We start from the raw sequence: 22,873 nt of genomic DNA, 5'->3' as shown, positions 1-22,873 counted from the left end.
GTAGACTTGCCGGAGCTTGAAATGCGGACTAAATTGTGCAAACCGCAAGCAATAGGAGTGCGCATCGTCCAACTATCGTGTTCCAATGTCGGTAGCAAATCGAACGTGCTCGAAGGATTTAACTCTCTCTACCCATACCTTTCCCCTTCTCCTACTACCATTTGATTCATCGGACGAACACTTTGCCGAAGCATAGTATACCACCGCGAAGAGCACGTCGCATGCTTTACACGCTCTCTCACACGCGAACGCCACGCGTTCGTGCACGTGCTTCTCTTGACTCGTGCGTACGACAATCATATGCTCTTTCTCTCTTCCCCTTGAATTTGATGCATATATGTACTATGTATGTACAAGGTACACGCGCGCACGTCTTCAAAGACCGTTATTCACACGTAAGAGCGATTATCCCTCTAACTTCGGTCTCTATTGACCGGACGATTCGTATAGGTAACGACGTGGCTTTCCTACGAATGCTTGACCATTGCTATCGCCATTAGACACATACTTGTAGACACGAGTAAATACACATGGATACTTCCAAGATTAGAAATTATTTTCCACGCTTCGGTGATATTTACATACGATCTTTCCGATATACCTATCTCCTTCTCAAGATAAGATAATAGATAAAGTACTTTGTTGTAAATAGAAGTGAATTTTTTTCTTCGTTAAATAAAGATAGGAACGTATCAAGTCGAATGCGTGTTATGCGTATATCGAAACTTTATATGGGAGGTCATTTTTCAAATATTAACTCGCGCGTCGTGATCTATTTTCGACGATTTCGTCGATCTTCGTGTCATTAAAAAGAATAACATAGCGTTCGAAGTTGCGTTTAATTAAAGTAGTTTCAAATTGTTTTGAAATTGTCCTGACTTCGAGAAAATCTACAAAAGAAGTAAAAATGAAATCTTTTGTTAACCGTAAATAAGCGTTCTGAGAGGAAACACGGAACATTTTTTCGCCCGCATATAAAACGTTAAGAGCACGTAGTACGAGGGTTTAAGGTTGTTAGATTATGCGTCAAGTATCATCGTGTAGTCGTTGAATCTTTCGAGACATTAAAAAATTTTTCATAACAACGTGATTTCATTCCGAGGGAAGAAATTAAAATTTGTCTTCTTTTACGCGACTAAATGGCAAGGAAAATGAAGATAAAATGATAACGTAGAACACACGAGTTTCAACGTCGTCGTAGATATCGGTGTTCAAAGCGTCAGCCTTCTGGTACACGACTTGTACGCGGTCTTAAATGAGATTTATCGTTGCCGGTAAATTTTAAATTAACCGCGGCCAAGTAAAGTGCGTTCGAAATGGAACTGGCTCCGTTGCTCCGTTACTCGTGGTAAATACTCATTTATTAATGAGTCCTTCCAAGTGAGGGAGCGTGCTACGGTACGAAGAAGCTAGTGGAGTGTCAGTAGGTACATTCAAGTAATATTATTTTCTTTTTGTTTCAGGAGAACGTACGGAAGCCATGCAACGTGACGCTGAATACATCTCTTCCGGAAATGACGTCAGCCACTGGTCCGGGCTTTTACTTCCGTTGTCATGGTTTCTAATACTAGCATGAATGAAACAGCCGATTTTAACCGCAATAGTCCGAAACTCAAAGTATTTTCTATTCATAATATTTCTATCTCTTTCTATATCTCTTAAATCTTTCTATTTTCACATGAGAAGTACCTAAAAAAACAAAAAAGACTAAGAAAGCTTACGTCTTATGAGAAAGGGAGAATACAGGCGCGTTTAATAAGTTTCATAAGATTATTGCTCTTTTTATAGTGAGAAAATGGACGATATCAGAGACGCGTTGTTCCCTGACAAAAAGAAAAAAAAAAAGAAAGCGTCTTGTCGTTCACGTTTAAGTTAGTAATTTATACACGATCCTTTTTTTTTTTTACAACGAAATCGCATGCACTTTGTGTGCTAACTTATTACCTATAAAGGTATACCGTTTTTTCTTTGCACATTTTACGAGAGTAAACACATGGAAGCATACGTGAATACGTTTAAGTATATACATGCACACGTATACTGTTCAACCATTTAACTTCTCGTTCGTTTCTCATTAATCGGACCTACTTTAATTATTTCTGCTTAGATACGTATTATCGTTAATTCAGTTAGTCGTTTAAGAATCTACTTTTTAAAGTCAAAAAGAAACTTCGATCGACCAATGGTCGAAAACTCAGGCATCTCATTGAAGAAATAGAGCAAGGATTTTTTTTTCTCTTTTTTTTTTTATAAGAACGACGACGATAAAATGCTGAAGTGATAGAGGAGGGGGCAGGAAGGACAGAGGGGGCTACGCTTGACTCGCATTAAATCTTTTTCATCGTTAACTTATTTTCTTCGCAAATAATTTAGAGAGCGAGCGAGTCACGATACTTCATTTCGTTCACGACGTGCGAAGCCATTCGTGTCCTTTGGCCGTTCTCTCTCTTTTTCGCTCTCTTGTGAGCGCGCGATAGCATCTCTTTAAATGACGCTTTTAGGACCAGTAAGATTAAAGTGAGCAAGATGCGTCAAAGGACGCGGAAGTAATTTGATATCGCGTATCGTAGCCTGGTTCAGCCTTCAGATACATACTTTTTCTTTTCTTTTTTGATTTTTTTTTTTTTTGTAGGACATGCATATACTTTTTGATTCAGACCAGAAATTCTGAATATAGTGGAAACGTTCTTTACGAAAAGTGCAACGTGGACGCCTCGTTCCAACGTTTCATCACCGAGAGAAATCTAGAAGTTGATCTCACACGCTTTAGATAAATCTGTCTCGTCGCAGGGTAAATCTTAGTCGATTGGAGTAAGGCTAGTTAGTTGTTATATATTTTTCTTTTCTTTTCTTTTCTTTTCTTTTCTTCTCTCTTTTTTTTTTTTTCTTTTCTTTTTTATAGGAATAAGTCACCGACAAACGCACATATGTATCAGGGTCATAGTATTTTAAGGATTCTTTGTTTTTTACTTTTTATTAATTTCTAAGTCGAACGATCACTTTAATATTATATAATAAAGCGATTAGATCGCATCGAAAGCATCGTACGAAATGGCATAGTAAATATGAAGACATTTTTATTCCTTGTTCTTTTTTTATTATTTTTTCTTTTCCATTTTCTCTTGCACTTTCCTATCCTAAGTAGTAACTTGCAACACAGAAGATGGTATATAAAATGCGGAACGCAAACGGTAAGATGGCGAGATGCTTCGTGCCTGAAAGTTAAACGCATTATCGCGTCGAAGACATCGATGATCGTGATGGTATGGGAATATACGAGGGATGAGAAAAGGAGAAGAAGAGGAGAATGACGAAGAGGAAGAAGAGTAAGAGAGAAGCAGGGCGAACGCATCACCATTTTTCTCACCCTCGTTTCTCCACGTGCACGTGACAAGCGTTACGTAAATGTCGCTGGTTTGAGTTTTATACTCCATCTTGTTCGCCGACTGAAGTGACAGATATATACTGCCTCGAGTAGAAGGGAAGGTGAAATTTCTCTCTCTTTCTCTCTCTTTTTCTCAGTCGGTCCGAGGGGGTCGAGACGGGGGAACGACAAGAGTCTCGTGCGGAAAGAGTTACTATCCCTGCTACTCGGTGCTCTTGTCCAAAACTTGAAAAATAATTCAGGGCACGGTAATGTCCTGAATATAAAATTCACGAGCGCGCTCCAGCAATTTTGTCCTGAAAAGGATCTCCTGCCTCGATCGAGTCCTTCTCTTTCTTTCTCTTTCTCTCTTCTTCATTGTTATTCTTTTTTTTTTTTTTTTAACTTTTCGTCGGAATTTCGTCCGTTTTATATTTACATCGAATCAGGACTGTTGGTCAATTTTGCATCGTTCGTTGTTACATGAAACTAACAATTCTCTCTCTGTCTCTCTCTCTGCCTGTTTATCTGTCTCCCTTATTCTCTCGGTAACATCCTTTCGTATTTTAATTAGCGTACGTGTAACAGCGAACGCTCGCCACAGTTTGTCGCTTCCATTAAACATATCGATTTTCTCTTAGTTCGCATAACAAGACAACGCGCTCGCGTAAACTTTCGATGTAGGCCAGGACGTGGACAGAGTTGGCGCGTGATTATGCGCGACGATGGCAGAGCTCGATCGAACGGATTGAACATAGTGTTGGTGATGATGATGAAATAGGAAGAGGATGGTGAAGAGATGGAGGAGAAAGAGGAGCGGAAGAAAGCAAAGAACGCGAATCGAAACAAACAAGATTTTATCTTATAGATCAATGATCCGTTCAACGAACACACATTCCTTTCGAATTTATCTATATTAAATTTACACGCTTTTCTATACTTTGTAAAAAGAGAAAAAAGAAGATGGAAACAAAAATTGCGAGATTTTATTGACTCGTTTAACGATCGAACACGAGTTAAATGTGTTTAGATATACGGATTAATACCTGTCATAGAGGCCGCCTGTCCTATGTTACTACCGTGTTTCCGACTTTATTAATAGTGGCTAGTAATAGTTGTTTTAATCGATTAAATGCTCGCGCGTTACGTGAGCAGATATCGTGGGACAGTTTGCGGAGATTAACAGTCTACGTTTGCGATTCGGTTACGATGAAGGTTGGTGGTAAGAGGGGCTAAGAGGAGAGAGGAAAGAGATAGGCACTTAAGCGGTGCTAAGGTAGAGGATAAAATAATACTAAATTTATGAGAGACCGTGAATCAACGTGCTTTATGATTGCTCGAGTAACGAACGATAAATGGTGGGAGGACGTCGTTGTGCGTCCCAGCTTTGGGTCAGCACGAATCGAACGAGGTTTTCTCTTCGATCGAAGAGGTACTAGTAGTGAGAGAGGGGTGAAGTGAGAGAGAGAGAGAGAGAGAGAGAGAGAGAGAGAGAGAGAGACAGAAAGAGAGGGAGGTTGAAAATTGGAAAACTGTATTGTCCGGCAGCTGCTTCGCTCTTCTGGGACACATTCGTTAGTGGCCACGTATAGCGACGATAAATTTTACGCATACGCCGTATTTCTATCTTCCTTTTCTTCCTCTCTCCCTATCTCTTTTTCTATCTCGTTGCCGAATTTCAAATTAAAGATCAGCTTATCACAGACTATTACTATTTTGTACCTGGTAAATTTCTAATCATTCGGGGATTGAAGTTTCTACTTTGGAACTTTGTCCCCAAAAACGAATTGCTTTAATCTTCCTTTGCAAGAGCCAGAATCAAGTTGTACGAATGATAACGTTCGAAATTTTCACCTTGAAATTTCATCGTACGTTCGTGTACTCGAACGTGGCTGCTACACGACTAGTTACACACGGCTTACGTATATACGTACGTATGCATATGTATATGCATATCGTGTATATGTATGGGTAACGCAGGAAAATGGCTCGTTTCAACGCGATGGTTTTTACGCAACGTTGTTTTAAGCTACGGTCGTTCGAGGGAAAATTTCAGGGTATCTGTGACGATCGGATGCTGGCTAATTTAGGCTGGCCATTTTCCACCGCTGTCGGGCATGTAAACAAAAAAATTGTTTTGCCAATAAAGTGCTTGCCATCTTGCCCCGTTAACGTGCGATTCAATTTCGTTGTAACGAATAGCCGAAGCACCGAACGCTGGTAACTACTCTCTCGTCTACTCCATCCATGTTCGATTCTCCCCTTCTCTTCTGACCACTCGCGAGAGGTTTCTAGGGGGTGGTGAGAAGAGGACGAGGATAGGCCAACCCCTTTCCCCGAGGCTGGTTCGCTGACCCCTTTCAACCGTAGCACCGTGAAAAGCTCGAATGGCTCTTGGCTATCGAAAAACAATTAAACCGATAAAATATCGACAAACACGACCGGATAGACGGCTGATACTTTATCGGTCGCACGAGAAACGCCTTCGATCGTGCGATTTCGTGTGCCGATCGTTATGTACTACTTCCTCGAATCCTACCATCCTCGCTTTCCATTTCCTTTTCTTTTCCGAGATTCCAACGTTGGCATCATTTCTACCGGGTTTCACGTTGTTTTCTATCCCTTTCCTTTTTTTTCTCTTTTTTTTTCCAATTTTTCGTTCGTATCGAAAAGCATGGAAGTGAGAGAGGGAGAGGGGGAGAGTAGGAGGGGAGGGGAGGGAGGGAGGGAGGGAGGAAAGAGAGATAGATAGAAAGAGCGAATGAAAGAATAGTATCTTTGACGGCAATCCTCGAAGGCGTTCGAATTATTCATCACGGTCAGTTAATCCGATGAGAAGATAGAGAGGTATTGTATTATAAATGGAGCATCAATTGATAATAATCATTAGAGAGTCTCCCTTATTTTAACTATCTATAAAATATTCTCTCAAAAATCAATGTTCTTTTTTTTTTTTTTTTTTTTTTCTTTTCTTTATAAAGTACACGAACGTAATGCGTTTAAGCCGCAGAAAGTAAGCTACGTTCATTCAAAAAACAACTCCATTAATGGTTTCGTTAATTGTTATTTAATGCTTACGTTAAAAACAAAAAATCATGGATTCGAAATTAAAAGCAACAACAACAACAACTCTGTTCGAAATATTCGTCTTTCGGTATTTAACGTGCGCGATTCGTGGGCATCCGCATTATAACGAAGAGACAATGTGCTGTGATTTTCATCGTGATTATGATGTTTGACAACAAGCCATTGTTATGAGTACGTGGATGTAAGTTGATAGAACGTTTACAAACGAATAATTATTTATATTCGAAAATACTAGTGCTTTTGTTTGCGCGAGCTGTTAGTTTATTTTTTTATTTTCATTTTGTTTGTTGTGCTGGAAAATTTTTCGTTACGATTCCAAGAAAAACAATGAATTATGGTTTAAATCGAGGTAGATGTCGACATACAATAAAAGGAATCCTTTCGTTGATACATAACATAGTCTGTTGCTAGTTGCTATCCTTTTTCTGTTTCACCCTCTGATTGTTATACACGACATTGTTTTTCAATTGTCGGAGGTCAGCGCTTTGTATCTAGTTTGAAACGCGCAGAATGCCGAGGCATCGCCTATCTATGCGGTGGCACGTGAAACGTGCGTGCTGGATCGTACGACTATGTATTCTATATACACGTGTTTCGAACTTCACCAATGTGACAATTAACCAAGAGCGAGAGAGAGAGAGAGAGAGAGAGAGAGAGAGAGAGAGAGAGAGAGAGAGAGAGAGAGAGAGAGAGAGAGAATCAACCAGCGAACAAATCGAGACACGACAGAACTCGAATTTCGTGAAATATTGGACTTGTTCAAAAAGCACATGCACATATATTTGTGACGTAGCAAAAGAGAGAGAGAGAGAGAGAGAGAGAAAGAATTGTCATAGAAATGGGAAAGGTGTAAGTAAAAAATGCGATCATAAACGGAAGGGCATACCGAAGAAAGAAAGAAATTCGCTTTTATAATCATTACATTTATTCAAACAGTTTCCACGTCAATGATTACTTTTTTTTTTTACAGTATAATATTCTGCGTCGCATTCTGTCCCTCGTGTTTCTCCTTCTAATATTTCATCTGTTTCTTTCCTTTTTTTCTTATTTTATTTTATTTTATTTTTTTTTATTTTTCATATCCCTCTTTGCTCGTTTCCTCTCGCGTTTCGCATCTTTAAATTTATGTCGACTTGTCTCGTATAACGTGATACAGTGTGTCGATTATGAATCTTTTATATACAATGTCTTCTAGACTTACTCGTTAGTGTACAATATTTTCGGTAAGGATACGAGTCGCAGATATCAATGAGCTAGGTCACAAGTCAGCTATAATTGTTTGCACGTTATTACGTTTTTTTTCGCCTATCGATATCTTTCCGTTGAATCATCGTAATTTCGCGCGCGGAAAATCGTACGAGAACGCGCTGACGTTTCTTTCGCTATGCCACGCATTCGCTATCGTGAATCGTTTAATCGAAATCAATGACGGAAGTTTGAGAATTGAAATTAACGTGTATCATACGAGTTTTCAAATAAATTTTCGTTATCGCTAACAAGGGATTATAACAAATGATCGAACAATCGCTTATAACTTTTCTTCGCGCAACATTCTAATCACATCGCCAATAACATAACGCTTCTTCTCTCTCCTTTTTTATTTCTTTTTTTTTTTCTTTTAATTTTACTTTTAAACTCGAAACAATTTAATCTCATCCAATATTATGAAATATCATTTAATTTTTTAATCCATAACGCTATATATCACACCTCTGCAAGAAATTGCAGTCTTCTTTCAATCGCTTTAGATTTTGTTTCTTTCTTTATCTTCATTTTTTTTCTTCTTTGATTCTAAAGATATTGTCCTTTCACAACGACGTAAATTTGCATTTTATAAACTATACAACGAACGAATAATATATCACGATCGTTTCTCCGTCTTCGAATTCGTGTCGTTCTCGCATCCTTGATCATCGCTCTGTAATCTCCGGGATATAAGGTTATAAAAAATTTATATAACTTTAAGTTAATGTCTTAAGATTCTAGGCCTTATAATATTCTTTTTTTTTTTTATCGTTAGTCTCTAACGAGTATGCTATAATCAAATAATTACGTTCTATCTTTACGTTACGTTACGTATTCAATTATCTAACTCTCGAACGAGCGCATTCGATTCGGAAATTTGACTCTCGAGGGGCCGTACGCTATCTAGGAACGCGAAAAAAAAGAAGGAAAGAAAAAAGGAAAACAAAAAAAAAGAATCACGAAGAACGAACTCAAAGCTTTTTTATTTTTGCCTCGTACGATTTTATTTCTACGATGTAAACTCGATATTCATTTTACGATGCATCACGATCGAAGGCCGTTCTTAACGAGAGATATGTAAAATATCAGAGATGACAGGAATCGTATCGTATTAGAATTGCAAAGGAACAAATTTAGTGGAATCATATTCCAAAGAGTATTATAAAATTCAATCGATATCATTAAACGCAACGGTAATAGTTGTATGTCAAAAACGACAAAGATAATATATCGAAGAAGAAGAAAAGAAAAAAATAAGAAAGAAAAAGAAGAAAATCGTCGGGTATGGTTTTTTTATTTCTTTAACTAGATTCGCAAAAAGCGATGCGCGTTACGATAATGTGATCGATCGGTATATGTTATATACAACGCTAGTTCGAACTTAACGTTACGGAACGAACTCTTCTTCTTTTCGCGGACAATATATATATATATATATATATATATATATATATATATAATGTATATTTATATATAAACGCCTTAGTCTGTACATCGAGGTTACGTCGAACCATAACAACATCCAAACATCCGCTTTTATATATACAATTTTAACTTATTCCACTATCTATATTCCTTTTATTTAAATAGGTACTTTGATTATAATGATCGATCGTCGACGATGATTAGCTTAGAAACGCTCGATTCCTAAGGAATCTTTCCTCGCGAGTTTCCCTTTGAATTTTCGGGTTGATTCGATGATAAGGGCTAGTAGAGGAAGAGTAGGGAATCGTCGATGTATTCCGGTTACAGTACACATACCAGTAGATACGATCTCGTTTGAGAATTAGGTCGCGAGCTTCGATATTTGTTCGTTAGCTTCCTCCTAGTCTAACCGGTTTGTAACTTTTGATTGTAAAGCGTGAATCTTTGCGTGTTCGCACATCACTCTGTGTCTCTTTTTCGTATCGTGCACATTGAAATCGTCTTTCGAAGTTTCAACGCGATTTACTTGTTTGATTTTTTAGTCGATATTGATTTAACTCGTAAACATATTTGCTCATACTCTTCCCTTTAGGACGATTCTTAATTCATAATTCTAAATCTTTCGTTTAGCCTCGACGTTTCACACAACAAGGACCGCTCACCTTAGCAGGTTCGAGATCAGAAGAGTAGTACCAGTGAGAAGGATGATCGGTACGGTACAGAAGACGCCACAGCTGCCACCGTGTTGCATAGCTGCTGGATGTTCGCCTGAAACATCGAAAGATACACGTTTTCTTTCGTTTCTCTCGTTGTTAAGCAATCGATCAAAAGTACATATGTACATTTGATCTTTTCGTAAAGGTAGGAAGAAGTACTTTTTGTTTTCTGAGCTAATATTTCAACATTAGATAAAATTTATCGAGATATACCAATCCGATAAAATAAGATCGTTGAATTTAGATATATACATATAAAAACGATATACGGAGATAGCGAAAAGAGATTTCACAGATGGATAAAGAGAAGGAGAGAGAAACATGTACGATCGTAAACGTAGTCGATAAATATGATAAGCATTGATCGGTTCTTATTGTTGGAAAGTATAGAACGAAAAGCATAGAAATTTACGGAACCGAAGGGAAAGCCATTGCCGAGCTTAATGACGAAAGTTAATTTCGCGTAACTTTGTCGCTTAACCTATCCGGCCGGTGTCTCGTTATCGAAAAATGGTGACAAGCAAAAGCTTCGCACGCAAGCGAGTCGCGTCCTCGCTTAATCGCGTTAATAGCACGCGGCGAACGGTCGAGCCGTGGCCTCTCGAATAAACCAAAGTTTATCGCGAAATAATCGAAATTTGCGGTCAATTTCGCGGAGTAATCAGCTGTGTTTGAAATAACGTCGATGACCAATACGGCTCGACCACCGATCGGCCGGTCGATCGGTCGGTTGGTTGGTTGGTCAGTCGGTTGGTCGTACGGTCGGTCGGACGATTTGGTTGGACGGTGTTACCTGTGAATTAATTATGCAGACGAACTGCCGCGCATTAACTTCCATCCAGGCATGCAATACGTACGCGGAATTCCACTGGGCGAGGATATCGCGTATTAGCTTAGATGATCTTTCGCGTTCGTTCATAGAAAATAGATCTAATGAGAAGGCATTAGGTTGTAATTAGCGGAACTATTGCTTTATTCCGCGGAAAGCAATATCATCCCGGAATATTGTAAAGCGTCGTACTTATCGAAGTAACTTACTCCCAGAAGGGAGTAAGCCATAAGGAAATTAGAATTAAATATTGAACGGACGATCTAATATATTTCGTATTTAGCCTTTTCATTAAACTAAACGCATTGCGAATGATAGAAAAATATTTTATATAAGATTAATATTCGTATCTAAGATTAAATTCGAGAATAGATATCATTGTTCGATCGCAAAACACCTCTCCCTTTCTTACCGGTGTAGATCTTGCTGGTGTAACATCAGCGTGTGTTCTTGGCAAACGAGCCGTGTCCGATCGACAGGCCGGAATGTCGAACTTGCCGAACAAGATATTGCGCGTGTTATCGTGAGAGAACGTTTCTCAGCTGACGAGAGTTCGAAGCCGAATAACTTGGCGCGGCCCCAATATACGGCCCGAATATATGGCCACGTCAAACGTAATGACGAAGGAAATTTCTATCCTTGATGAATGAACGGCCAGCTTTCCTTTCGAATTGTTATATTTCGTGGCATGTTAGCAAGTTGTACGATGCATTGAAGTTGCATCCCGTTGGAAGAGACTCTGCGCCCATATCGGCCATTGTTATACAGATAGATAGATACATAGATAGAGAGAAAGAGAGAGAGAGAGAGAGAGAGAGAGAGAGAGAGAGAGAGAGAGAGAGAGAAAGAAAGAAGATAGAGGCAGAGAGAATTTGTTGAATAATCGTCAAGTGCGAAAGGAAACTCGATCCTTGGTCTTTAAAATCGTCCTTGTGAAAGATCATCATCAAAGTTTCGTCGGAAGGAAGGGAGAAAGTAAGTAAGCACTCTCGTGAGTTTGTTCCTTCCTCTTTTCTCCTTTGACTGTTTTTCCGAGAATCCTATTTCGTAGCAACGTAGCTTAATGATCATAGTTTATCTCATCTCGTACGAGAGACTTAGTGATTTTCCATCGTTCCCTTTTGCATGATAATCCGGAACTCGGCTTAATTAAACGTTGAAATTTCGCTGTGGCAAATTCCACCCTCGAATTAGGATATTTCGTTCGAAATTGGAAATTGGAACGAACGAGGAGAACGAAATACACTTGGAAAAGTTGTCGAAAAACTTTCCGTGCTTCGTCGTTTTACGAATCATTATCTCTCTCTCTCTCTCTCTCTCTCTCTCTCTCTCTCTCTCTCTCTCTCTCTCTCTCTCTGTCCCTCTTTTTCTCTTGGAAAGAACGCTTAGAACGGCGAGAATAGTAAAACGCGCGGAAATGAATTCCCTTTGCCGTGGTATTCGTGGTTTTTTTTTTTTCTGAATCTATCGAACCGTAATGATGGCATAATTACGGTTGCGTCGTGTACCTTGTTGCATCTCTCTTTTACCAAAGACATTTGGAGCATTAATTTGGACGGAAAAAATATTTACAACTTCTATCTATTGGTTTTGAAAGACAGTGTAATAAAAAAAAAAAAAAAAAAAAAAAAAAAACAGTGAAGAGAAGCCATTGAAGACCATAGCAACTGCGCGGACTTTGCATTGAATTACGTTCTCTATCTCCCTCTTTGCATTGTTTTTTATTTAACGTCCTTGAATCAGGGACGTTATCGGATCAGTTAATACGTGGAAATTAAATGTAGCTATATACGTAACTTTCGAACGTATGGGCGTTGTTTCGGACTATTTGTGCGTGGGAGAACGTAATCAAATAAAACGAGTAAGTTCTCTTTCTCTCTTTCTCTTTTTTTTTTCATACTCTATTTTTCAATAAAACTTTTATAGTATACGTGTATGTATGTACGTATTCCAGATTGATTCTACATGAATGAAAAGCTAAACTAATAAATGCTATAAAAAAGCGAGCTTACCATTGAGGACATGTACCATCACGCTTGCCGGATTCGCGTTGCTAGGAATGCACGTGTAATTTCCACTGTCGCTCAATCTGGCCTGTGTTACGAGAAGTCTGCTCGTCGTGCCGCTTTCGGTTTTCTCGGTCTCCAAAGATACCCCGCCCCTGTGGTGAACGCTGAATTAACAAAGATACTTTGATACTTTTCGTGAGCACCCGTTATCGGTCTCTTTGAGTTAATCCTTTCTTTTCTCTTTCTTTCTTTTTTACTCTCTTACTCTTTCGTTAAGTTATTTTTTTTTAGCTAGGTGGATGATATTGTTCAACTTAGCGAACAAACAAGTGAATGTACCTATTCTTCTAAAATGCGTTGTTTTGTGTAATTATATTTTATATGAAATATATAACGTTCTCAGGTGTCTCAAAGGTACAACTGATTTTAGCAAATTCGTACCTGGGGCTGTCGAAATCCACTACAGCTCCACCGTGATGCCACGAAACGCTGCTCGGAGGTGTACTTTGCACGTTAACAGTGCACATGAGGCTTATCGTACTACCCTTCTTTACGTAGACGTCCTCCTGTCCCATAATCTTTGCTTGAGCAGCTGCAATACACAGTCAGAGATTGTTCCCCTTAAAATATTCCGTTCGTGTATTCGCGCTAGACGGCTGATTAACGGATTCGCCAAGGATAGAATCTTAAATCTCCCGGCGTTATTTTATACTCCTTTGCCCTACTGCTCTTATGCTCTTGAGCTCTTTTTTTCTTCTCTTTCTCTTTTTCTTTTTTTCCTATTATTTGCTTTAATTTTTCAATGGAAACTTTTTAAGAACGTACACGGATATCATTTCACGTTTAATCCATTGCGTTACAAGCTATTTCAGTATAATTATTTTTAAATACTAACGTGGATTAATTGGCTTGAACGAATGTTCGAACATCGACTTTAAGGTTTCGTTATTTTTTTTAGAACGATCTCTTTACTTATATTTATTTATTTATTTATTTTTTCACGAATAATCATCCTTCCTCAAGATTTTATTTTTCTCTTACCGTATTTCTCACGAAAGCTTCTTTACATGAATTTGTAAAAGAATGGATAAAGCAAAATGCGTGTTGACTCATACATACATATATGCGGAAGCGGATTTATTTACATATATGTACTAACAATGAGCAGCCAGACACAAAGAAACATAGGTAGATATATAGGTAGATATATAGATAGACAGACAGATAGATAGATAGATAGATAGATAGATAGATAGATAGATAGATAGATAGATAGATAGATAGATAGATAGGTAGATAGATAGACGGATAGATAAAGAGAAAAAGAGAACGATATACATAGATAGATACGCAGAAAAAAGAGACGACGACAACTAGAGCTACGAGAGATCGACAGCCTGGAAAAGGAGTCCCGTTCTTGCGTGATTCTAACCTGAGTTGAATGTCCGTCGGATGGAGTTCGGTGCGGTGGTGGCAGGGACAGGGGCACTTTCTGGAATGGGAGGACAGAAAAGATAGCGAGTTAATCGATTTCGTCGAACTCTGGGAGGTCGGATACTACTATAGCATAAGCAAGCAAGCAAGCAAGCAAGCAAGCAAGAAAGCAAGCAAGCAAGCGAGTGAGCAACTCGGAATCTACGTTCGCGAAACGAGCGAAACAAAAATAAAATCGTGTTCTATATAGTGAGGAGGTGGAGGAGAAGGAGGATGATACGATTTAAAGAACGAACGTCATTTCCGATGGGGTTGATCGTATTGTAAAGAGTCGAGCAATAAAATTGGTCTTCTACGATCGAAAGTTCGGGCAATCGAGTTACGGGCCAACCGAACGTAGTAACGCATCGTGAATCGAGGTAATTGGTTACGCTTAATTAAAGTTACCTATGGGTTTTCGAGCGTGTTCGTACGTTATACGTATATACTTACGTACATATGTATGTACGTGTAGATCTTCAAATCAAATCGCATCGGAATCGCTCGTTTTGAATTGCTCGCATATAACAGCATTGATTGTTCGCGAGGTCATAAATCGAGGAATTCCTTCAACAATCTCGACAAAATTCGGAGATAAAATGATCGAATTATTATCGAATCGATAGTCCCGTGAAAGATCGAACAATGGACGTTTCACATCGGCGTTTTCATTTTCGGTCATCGAATTGCGAATTGTCGAAAAGTGAATGAAACTGTCTACGGGTGTCTCATTTTAAACGATATCGCTAAATATCTTCGATCCTTTTGCTTTTATAAACAAATGTTTCAAATAAAAGTTGCTACGTTTCGAGAACGATGTATAATCTTTATAACAGCTATTTTATAAACGACGCTAGACGTCAAGATACGAAAGTCATAACAAATTTTTTTATTTTTATGGAAATCGATATTTTAAGTCTCACAAAAGTTATGGAGAATATTAATACGAATTCAGCGAGTATTTACGATATACTTTTTCATCGATATTTCGTCGAGTTAAGGTGCTTCGAAGTTTAATAGAACGTGTAATTGCAATAACGCGATGATCAATTTTCTTCTAAACATTTTGTAACTAGTGGATTTTTCAATCAATGTTATTTATTTATTTATTCTTATTCATACATTTTTAAAATTGCAATAATTTAAAGCGCGGTTACAAGTTATACAAAACATTATTAAAATTGCAGCTTGTTAAACTCGAAGGTATCATAACTCAATAGAATATCGATAAAATATATACACTTAGGTATTGTTGGTAGATATCGTTTTCTTAGGTACATTCCTTGGATACGTTATTGATATAGCTTACAGCTTTTGTTAGTCTTAAAATATCGTCTATCGTTTGCAAAAATTATTGTGACTTTCGTATCTCGACAACAATGTTCTCAAACGAAATACCTATAATAAATATTACATTTCCTCTTCGAAACAAAATTTGAAACATTTCTTAATAAAATAAATAGGATAGGAAATATTTAGCTATATCGTTTACAATGAGACACCCGATATATATGCACATGCACATACATTATATATACGCGTGTATTCATGTTAACGCGAAAAAGGAGAAAGGCAGAAAAGAGGAGCTAAAAAGGAAAGGGGCAAAAAAAAATATCGGAAACATATACGACCAGGTTAATCAAGCTTACATCGGGCACAAAAAATATTGGATCTTCTTTGATGCGAATATATGTATGTACATATATACATATAGAAACGCGTGGCAAGGACGGTACTGTAATGTAGGAGGAAGAGAGAAGGAGGCGTGATGTACGCGTCAATTTTCATGACACAAATGATAAGCGTTTACAAAGCGACATATGTCATCTCTCTATACTGCAAACCTACGGGATCGTATACCATATGTTCTTTTTCTTTCTTTCTTTCTAATACTTTTCTTTTCTTTTTTGTAGCAAAGAGTTATCCATAATCCAGCATAATTGTTTCACGGACTTTATACGTATATATTATAGCGTTCGCAAAAGTAACAACAAGAACGTTAGAGATTTCGCGTTTAGCTGGTTACTAATATCATGGCAACGGTTGGTGAGCGTGTTCTGCTTGTGAACGAGCCATAAATCATTATATTATTTTTACGCGACGAAAAATAGCGCGATAATTCTCAAAGGTGCCGCACGAAAAAAGGCGTTGATGTTTTATTTTTAGAACCGCGTAGTCATGAAAGGGATTGCGGTTTTGTTGTTTACTCTATGCCGTCTTTTCTCCTTCCATCCTGTCTTTTTTCTTCCCCAACTTCGTTTTATTTTTCTTCCATTTTGGTCTCTCTCTCTCTCTCTCTCTCTCTCTCTCTCTCTCTTTCGCTTTCATGTTCCATTCTTCCTCCTCTCTTTCTTTTTTTTTTACACATAGAAACATCGACGAGTCTAGATTTTACCTTCGACTCTCAACGTGAAGGCTAAGTTCATTTTAGGCTCGGTGTTGACCTGGCACTCGTAAATTCCAGCATCGCGAGGCTGCACGTATTCAATCTTCAACGTCCACTCGTCCGAAGATTCCGGATGCTTCACGGAAAATCTCGCGTCTCCTGTGTACGTGTGAATCGACGACGTCAGGATATGCAAATCCTTTTTTCGTATCCAAGAGACCTGAAACAAAAAGAAAAAAGAGATCTTTTTGTAATTGCGCGATGATAACAATAAAATTTATTCTTCATTAAGAGTCCCGTACTCTCGCTGTCTCTCTTGCCTAAAAAACTTATATCCGGTGTTCTTTAAATAATACCAACGCGTACATAGAAAAGCGGAAAGTTCGTCCTTTAGTTACGGGATTCAGTCTTCCTTGCATTAATATTCAAACTGCGAACTCTTGAAAACTTAACAACGTTTCATATAATAGCTATTGCACTTTCGAGATCTTGAACACGGCCTTAAGAATCGTATATTACGGTCGAAGTACCAGTTAACCGTAAAATGCCTTGTACGAACGATCCAAGTCTCTGGGACTATGCATCGTAAAAAGCATTGAAGCGTACAGAATATCGTCGCGTCTATGGTTAGCTCGATATGTGCGCAGGAAAGAAGCAATTGCGAGCATTTTAAGCCGTTCACGATCTCGCCAAACGGCTCTTTCCTCTCTTCTTTCTTTCTTTCTTTCTTTCTTTCCTGTTTTTTTCTGTCTTTTTCACAAAAATTTTCAAAGCTACGAAAATCGCTTCTTCTTCTTCTTTCGTTCAACGAACTCGTTAACTGTTATAATTCCACGCCAATTCTAAAAGAGAACAACAGAAACATAAAGAATATTACAATTTTGAATTTCCATCGATAACATCTCGACGTTTAGCTAGAATCAATGATATTTAAAGAAAAGAGTACAAATTGCTATCTCAATTTTCGATATAATACGGTATCAAGCATGACGTATTACGTAGGTACGCGTCATAATGCATCAGATTATAAATGAATCATGGGATCACGATTGTTATCAATGCGACTAAGCAAATCCGCAAATACAGGGATTTCATATTGACAAGCCACTATTACATCGGCGTTATCTATAGAAGCGGTTTGCATTGTAATGATTATTGCTGTGTGAAAATTAAGAGAAAAAGAGAAATGAAGAGAGAGAGAGAGAGAGAGAGAGAGAGAGAGAGAGAGAGAGAGAGAGAGAGAGAGAGAGAGAGAGAGAGATCGAATTTCGATCTTTCTCTCTCTGAAGAGATCGTTATTTCCAAGCGATGAAATTTTATCGTTCCAACGCGCGAAATTGAATCGATCACGTTTTTCATCTTCATTTCTTTCTTTTCTTTTCATGCTCCATTGATCGGAATCGTTTTGTTACTACGTTTTATTATCGTCGGTCGCATTAAAACAATGTACGACGAAACGATTAATGACAAAATTAGAAAAAAGTAATCGCGAGCAACGTTGCGAAAATTGTTGACGGATTTCCATGAAAATTCGTCGACGAGAGGACGATCAAAGAATGTGACGGTTTTTTTTTTTTTTTTTTTTTTTTTTTTCATGGAGATCGAGTTAGCGACATCAGACGCGGAATAAAGGAGAAAAGGGGTTAGAAGATAGTGGTGTTGGAACGTGAGAGGGATCGGGCTGTGACGGGACGTTAAGGATTGTCCTCGAGCCACGCCAACAATTATAGAAGTACGTGCTTGCACGGTGCACATCTGTAGGTAGAACTATCCCCATGGATATCTTTCAGGCTTCTGCCTCTCTACCGTTTCCTACCTCGGCTATGGAAGGAGGGGATCGTTAAACGTATGTTCGCAGAGAAGAAGATATTCTCACCCTCTCATTAATTATTCCCCATAGCACCCTACCGAACTTGGGCCGACCACTCTCTAGAATGACGTACGTTTTCCGTGCGAGAGGAAGACGTTCAAGTAGCGAGTACCTCAAAATTTCGACGCCGGTCCTTTGATATCTCTCTCTCTTTCTTTCTACACTTTCTCACAATTTAATCCCTTCTACCCCTCGGTCAAGTACCTCTTTCAACGGTAATGTTGTCGTACAAAAAGGGTTTACTGAAGATTTCTTTTTTTGCGATTTATTTTTAAATGTAGCCTCGAGATTTCCAGTACGAAGAAAATGAAAGAAGTAATGAAAAGAACTAATGAAAGAAAGGGGGAATATTTATGGTATCATTTTTAAACGGAAGTTTGCTATTGATTATATATATATATATATATATATATATATATATTCCGATAACAAGAAATGTTATAAAATCAAAATGCAATGGTTACGTGGAAAATAATTAAATGGAAACTTATAAAATAATTATATGTCGGTGTTTCTTCTCGATACTCGAGACTCTTTTTTCTTTTTCGAAGCAAACGAGAAATATTTTATTAGCTGTTAGACGAGGCATGCAAACAAAGTGCTACAAAGTAAAAGTTAACCATCGACGAGAGAGACGATGGGAGAAGAGAGGGTGGTAAAGAATAAGTGGAGGATGAGGAGAGTGTAGAGTGGATTTGACTCGTGTCCAAGTCTCGCAGGCGTAAAAGAAAGAAGCGTGAATGTCTCGAAGAGGAGAGAAAAAGGAAAGAAAAGGAAAGAACGTTGGAGTGGCGCGTCTATCGATATTACGTTGGTCTGGGTAACTACGACAAAGAAGAGAAGGGGTGAAGAGAAAGAGGTGTCGCAGAGAAGGAAGTGCGGAAAGTAGGTGGTGAAAAAAGAGAGAGAGAGAGAGAGAGAGAGAGAGAGAGAAAGAAAGAAAGAAAGAGAAAGAGAGAGAAGGGAGGTTGCGTCAATGGGACGGGGGACTAATTAGTATCGGACCTCTGTACGTTTCTCGCTGGAACCTTCGAGCGGCCCTCACGAAGTAGCGAATGGGGCCGCCGGAAAAGAAAGAGAAGGGATGAAAAGGGTTGGAAGGGAATGGAAGGGGTAGAGAAGGCAGAGGAGAAGGTTCTCGGCTGCAGACAGGAACCGAAGGTGTTGCTAGGGGTGTCTTGGGAGTAGTTCCCGTTAATGAGCCTCCGGTAACGACGCTTTTTTCCTTCGTGCTCATATATCCTGCCGAAAGGGGCCTGCCTCTTCCTAACGAAGGAAGGAGCTTTCTTCTCCTTCTTTTACTTTTACTACTACTTCTTCTTATTCTCCGTCTTTTTTCTTCTTCCTTTTCTCTATTCCTTTTTCCTTCTTTTTCTTTTCTCTTTCTCCCTCTCTCTCTCTCTCTCTCTCTCTCTTTCTCTTTTTCTCTTATTCTATCCACTTTATAACTGCCCTTTTATTTGCACCACTTCGAGGCTTGATTTTCGCTAAAATCTTTCGTTAAAATTTTCTACCTTAACTCGTGAGATATTTTCAATGTTGTTTCGATTTTTTATCAATTGTTAATTTAAGTTACTACGATTACATGATAACATAACTTAGTTCTATCCTATTGAACATGTTCAATTATTATCGATGTAATTACAAATGCTTGCGCCAATCAGATGGATTAACTTTCGTCCGAATTGAATGCAGTGCACGTGGAAACCGCATTTGTAACTTAATATTCATAACATCCGGTTGTAATTCATTTACGGAAATCAGCTGGATCGAATATGAACGGGTTGTCTATCTAAACCTCTATGTTATTTCGTTTATATTAGCAAATCTTCCTAGAATGTATTTTCGATTACGTTGCATTTTCAATGTAAACTTTGGGGTATTGTTTCGGTTTCGCAATTTAAGCGTCGTTAGGTAAACATACGTCGATTATCGATCCATACGAATGTAGGAAAATTGATATCAACGATTGAAAGAAAATAGAAATTTATTAAAACGGAAAAGAAGAACGAATAATATAAACAGCTTTATAAATAAATATATCATATATGAAATATATGAGACATTCAATTCTCGCACATAAGCACAGAGAGAGTTTTCACGTATGATTGATAATCGATGACTCACATTTTAATTAATGACATAACTCGACTGAATTAATTCACGGAAACACGGTCACATATAAGGGATGCTTCGAATTTTCTAACATTTTGAAACTTCTCTCGCTATGAAGCTTCTCGACTTAGAAAATTCTTGACTTATTGCTAAAAGATTCTCGTCACGATTCGTATACATGCACGCGGCTTTTCTTTAAGCTTTTTCTTTACATACTTGAACGCTTGTAAGAACAAATTCTAAAAAAAATTTCAAATAAGGTTTGAAATTTTCTTTATTCGTATATCTAAATATTAATAATAAAACTATACGTAAGTACTCAAATTGAAAAATAATGTTAATCGTGGCGACCCGTTGAAATCAATTTACATCGTATTGACAGCGATATAATCGATACATTGTTGTTTCGAAACAAAATGACACAGGGAACAAGTAGGTTCGCTGAACGAACGTGAGAAAATTAATTTTACGGAATTATTCTCTCTAACTATAGAATATTATGTCGTCGAGTCGAGGGAAGGAGACAAAATCGTTGAGAATATTTACGAGAGACGCAACATCAAATCTGATATTTTGCTTCGCAGGCGAAAAGCTGCGATAGGATGAAAGCTCTCTCAAAGTATGGAAAGAGTAAGATAGAGAGAAAGAGGGAGAAAGAGAAAGAGAGAGAGAGAGAGAAAGAGAGAGAAAGAGGGAGAGAGAGAGAGAGAGAGAGAGAGAGAGAGAGAGAGAGAGAGAGGTGTCCCGAAAAGCTCGCGTCGCTATAGCGTCGACGAAAAAAGAAATTAGGTTAACCGGACTAGCTGCGAGAGTAGATTAGATTCACGGGAGTTAATTTGATTTTCGACGTAAATTACCGAACAGTTTTCGATGCTACAAATTGCGCCGCGCTTGGGAATACCGGCGTGCCGCTTTCGAGAGCACGGATTCTCTCCTCGTTATTACGAAAACGACGACAGTGTGAATCGTGGTATGAGAACCTCTGAGAAAATGTATTTTGCGTTTAAAAACGTCTCTCTAAGTAATATTTTTATATGAAAATCGTAATGATATAACAAATTGTAAACTCGATAAGTGTAATTTAATCTCGTTCACTCTCGTAAATTCGTACCAAAATTTGTATAAATACGTGAAACTTTTTAAACACGCGTGCATCGTATTAGCAATCTGATGAGAACTTTAGTTATGCAGTGTATAAAAATACAATTAACGAAAAAAAACCGCGATCGACCATGTACCGTGATCGCTTTGGGCAACTAAGCTCGTTCGTTCGTTCGTTCGTTCGACGAGAGATCGTTACCCGAATATTTGCTTTATTATAGGTGCAATTAAAAGTAGGATTTTCTCGTGTATTCGAAATGTCACCATTTCCGATCGTCGAGTGGATCGATCGGATCGACGAGCATCGTACAAACGAACATTTTGCTTTTTCAGAGACAGATAGTTTCGAAGCGATTATATGTATTTCGTATGAAAACGCGATAATTCCACTCGAAAGTAATAAATCTCTATAGATACTTTGTGTAGGTATACGATTCGAGATACCGTTCCGATAATTCATACGTGAGCTCAAATAGGATTGGTGGGATATTTTAGGAAGCTCTCTTGATATAAACCATTTAATGATCCTCTTCGTACTAGTAAAATATATGATAAAGGAGAAGGAATATTTAGACTTTGAGAGAAAATAAACGAACGTTCGAATTGTTAAGAATGTTCGTAACGTTTGAACGATGAAAAGGATGAGTCAAATTCATTCAGACGGAGTAACCAAGCGCGTCGATAATATTACAGAACGCGTTGCTGCAGGATATCCGTTATACATACATCGACTACCATAATTATTTCGCGTAGAAGTAATATGTATTGAGGAGAAAGAGAGACCGAGAGAAAGGGAGAGAAGCATGAGCTGTCGATTATTAATTTTTATCGATTTCGAAGCGAGCATTCAGGAGAAACTCGTGAGAGAAAAAGGGAGAGAGAAAGAGAAAGAGAAAGAAAAAGAGAGAGAGAGAAAGAAAAAGAGAGGAAGAGAAAGAGACAAAGAGATGGAGACAGACAGACAGAACGCGTTATTTCAGTCTAGAGAACTTAGGTCGGTGGAAAGTACGAGCTCGGGCCACCAAGGTGACCGCCGTGCGACCACGAAGGAAGCAACAAAGGATACGGCGAAATCGTTACTCTTCGTCCGGAATGAGAAATCGTCTCATTTTGGTCGGCCCAAAGTTGCACGCAAGAGGAGAACTCTCTCCTTTGCTCGACTCGCCTTTTGCCTCTTCCAGCAGACGCATCGATTTTACGCGACAGTTTAAGCGCCTTGCTCGCGTCGTCTTGCGACGATGTATTCGACCGTC

General features: G+C 38.4%; 2 protein-coding genes across 17 annotated transcripts in view; one reads left to right on the top strand and one right to left on the bottom strand.

The window, feature by feature from the left end:
• Positions 1 to 9,888, top strand: part of LOC122627088 (zwei Ig domain protein zig-8-like) — a 60,889-nt gene extending 51,001 nt beyond the window's left edge. For 7 of the 12 annotated variants that reach the window (XM_043807876.1, XM_043807872.1, XM_043807875.1 and 4 more), the window contains one exon: positions 1,464 to 3,080. In XM_043807876.1, the coding sequence (XP_043663811.1) occupies positions 1,464 to 1,576 (113 nt within the window). In that variant the 3' untranslated portion in view covers positions 1,577 to 3,080. Of the gene's footprint in view, positions 1 to 1,463; positions 3,081 to 9,751 lie in introns of those variants that run through there. The other 5 variants (XR_006326786.1, XM_043807880.1, XR_006326785.1 and 2 more) reach the window with 3 other exon arrangements.
• Positions 7,354 to 22,873, bottom strand: part of LOC122627089 (basement membrane-specific heparan sulfate proteoglycan core protein-like) — a 129,657-nt gene continuing 114,137 nt past the window's right edge. For 2 of the 5 annotated variants that reach the window (XM_043807882.1, XM_043807883.1), the window contains 5 exons: positions 16,544 to 16,754; positions 14,108 to 14,167; positions 13,117 to 13,267; positions 12,679 to 12,839; positions 7,354 to 9,889 (listed from right to left, as the gene is read on the bottom strand). In XM_043807882.1, coding sequence (XP_043663817.1) covers positions 9,780 to 9,889; positions 12,679 to 12,839; positions 13,117 to 13,267; positions 14,108 to 14,167; positions 16,544 to 16,754 — 693 coding nt within the window. In that variant the 3' untranslated portion in view covers positions 7,354 to 9,779. The remainder of the gene's footprint in view (positions 9,890 to 12,678; positions 12,840 to 13,116; positions 13,268 to 14,107; positions 14,168 to 16,543; positions 16,755 to 22,873) is intronic. The other 3 variants (XM_043807884.1, XM_043807885.1, XM_043807886.1) reach the window with 3 other exon arrangements.

This window comes from Vespula pensylvanica, chromosome 2, assembly GCF_014466175.1.
Source record: "Vespula pensylvanica isolate Volc-1 chromosome 2, ASM1446617v1, whole genome shotgun sequence".
Lineage (NCBI taxonomy): Eukaryota > Metazoa > Arthropoda > Insecta > Hymenoptera > Vespidae > Vespula > Vespula pensylvanica.
The sequence above is the reverse complement of the archived record's forward strand: the minus strand, read 5'-3'. Positions and strand labels throughout refer to the sequence as shown.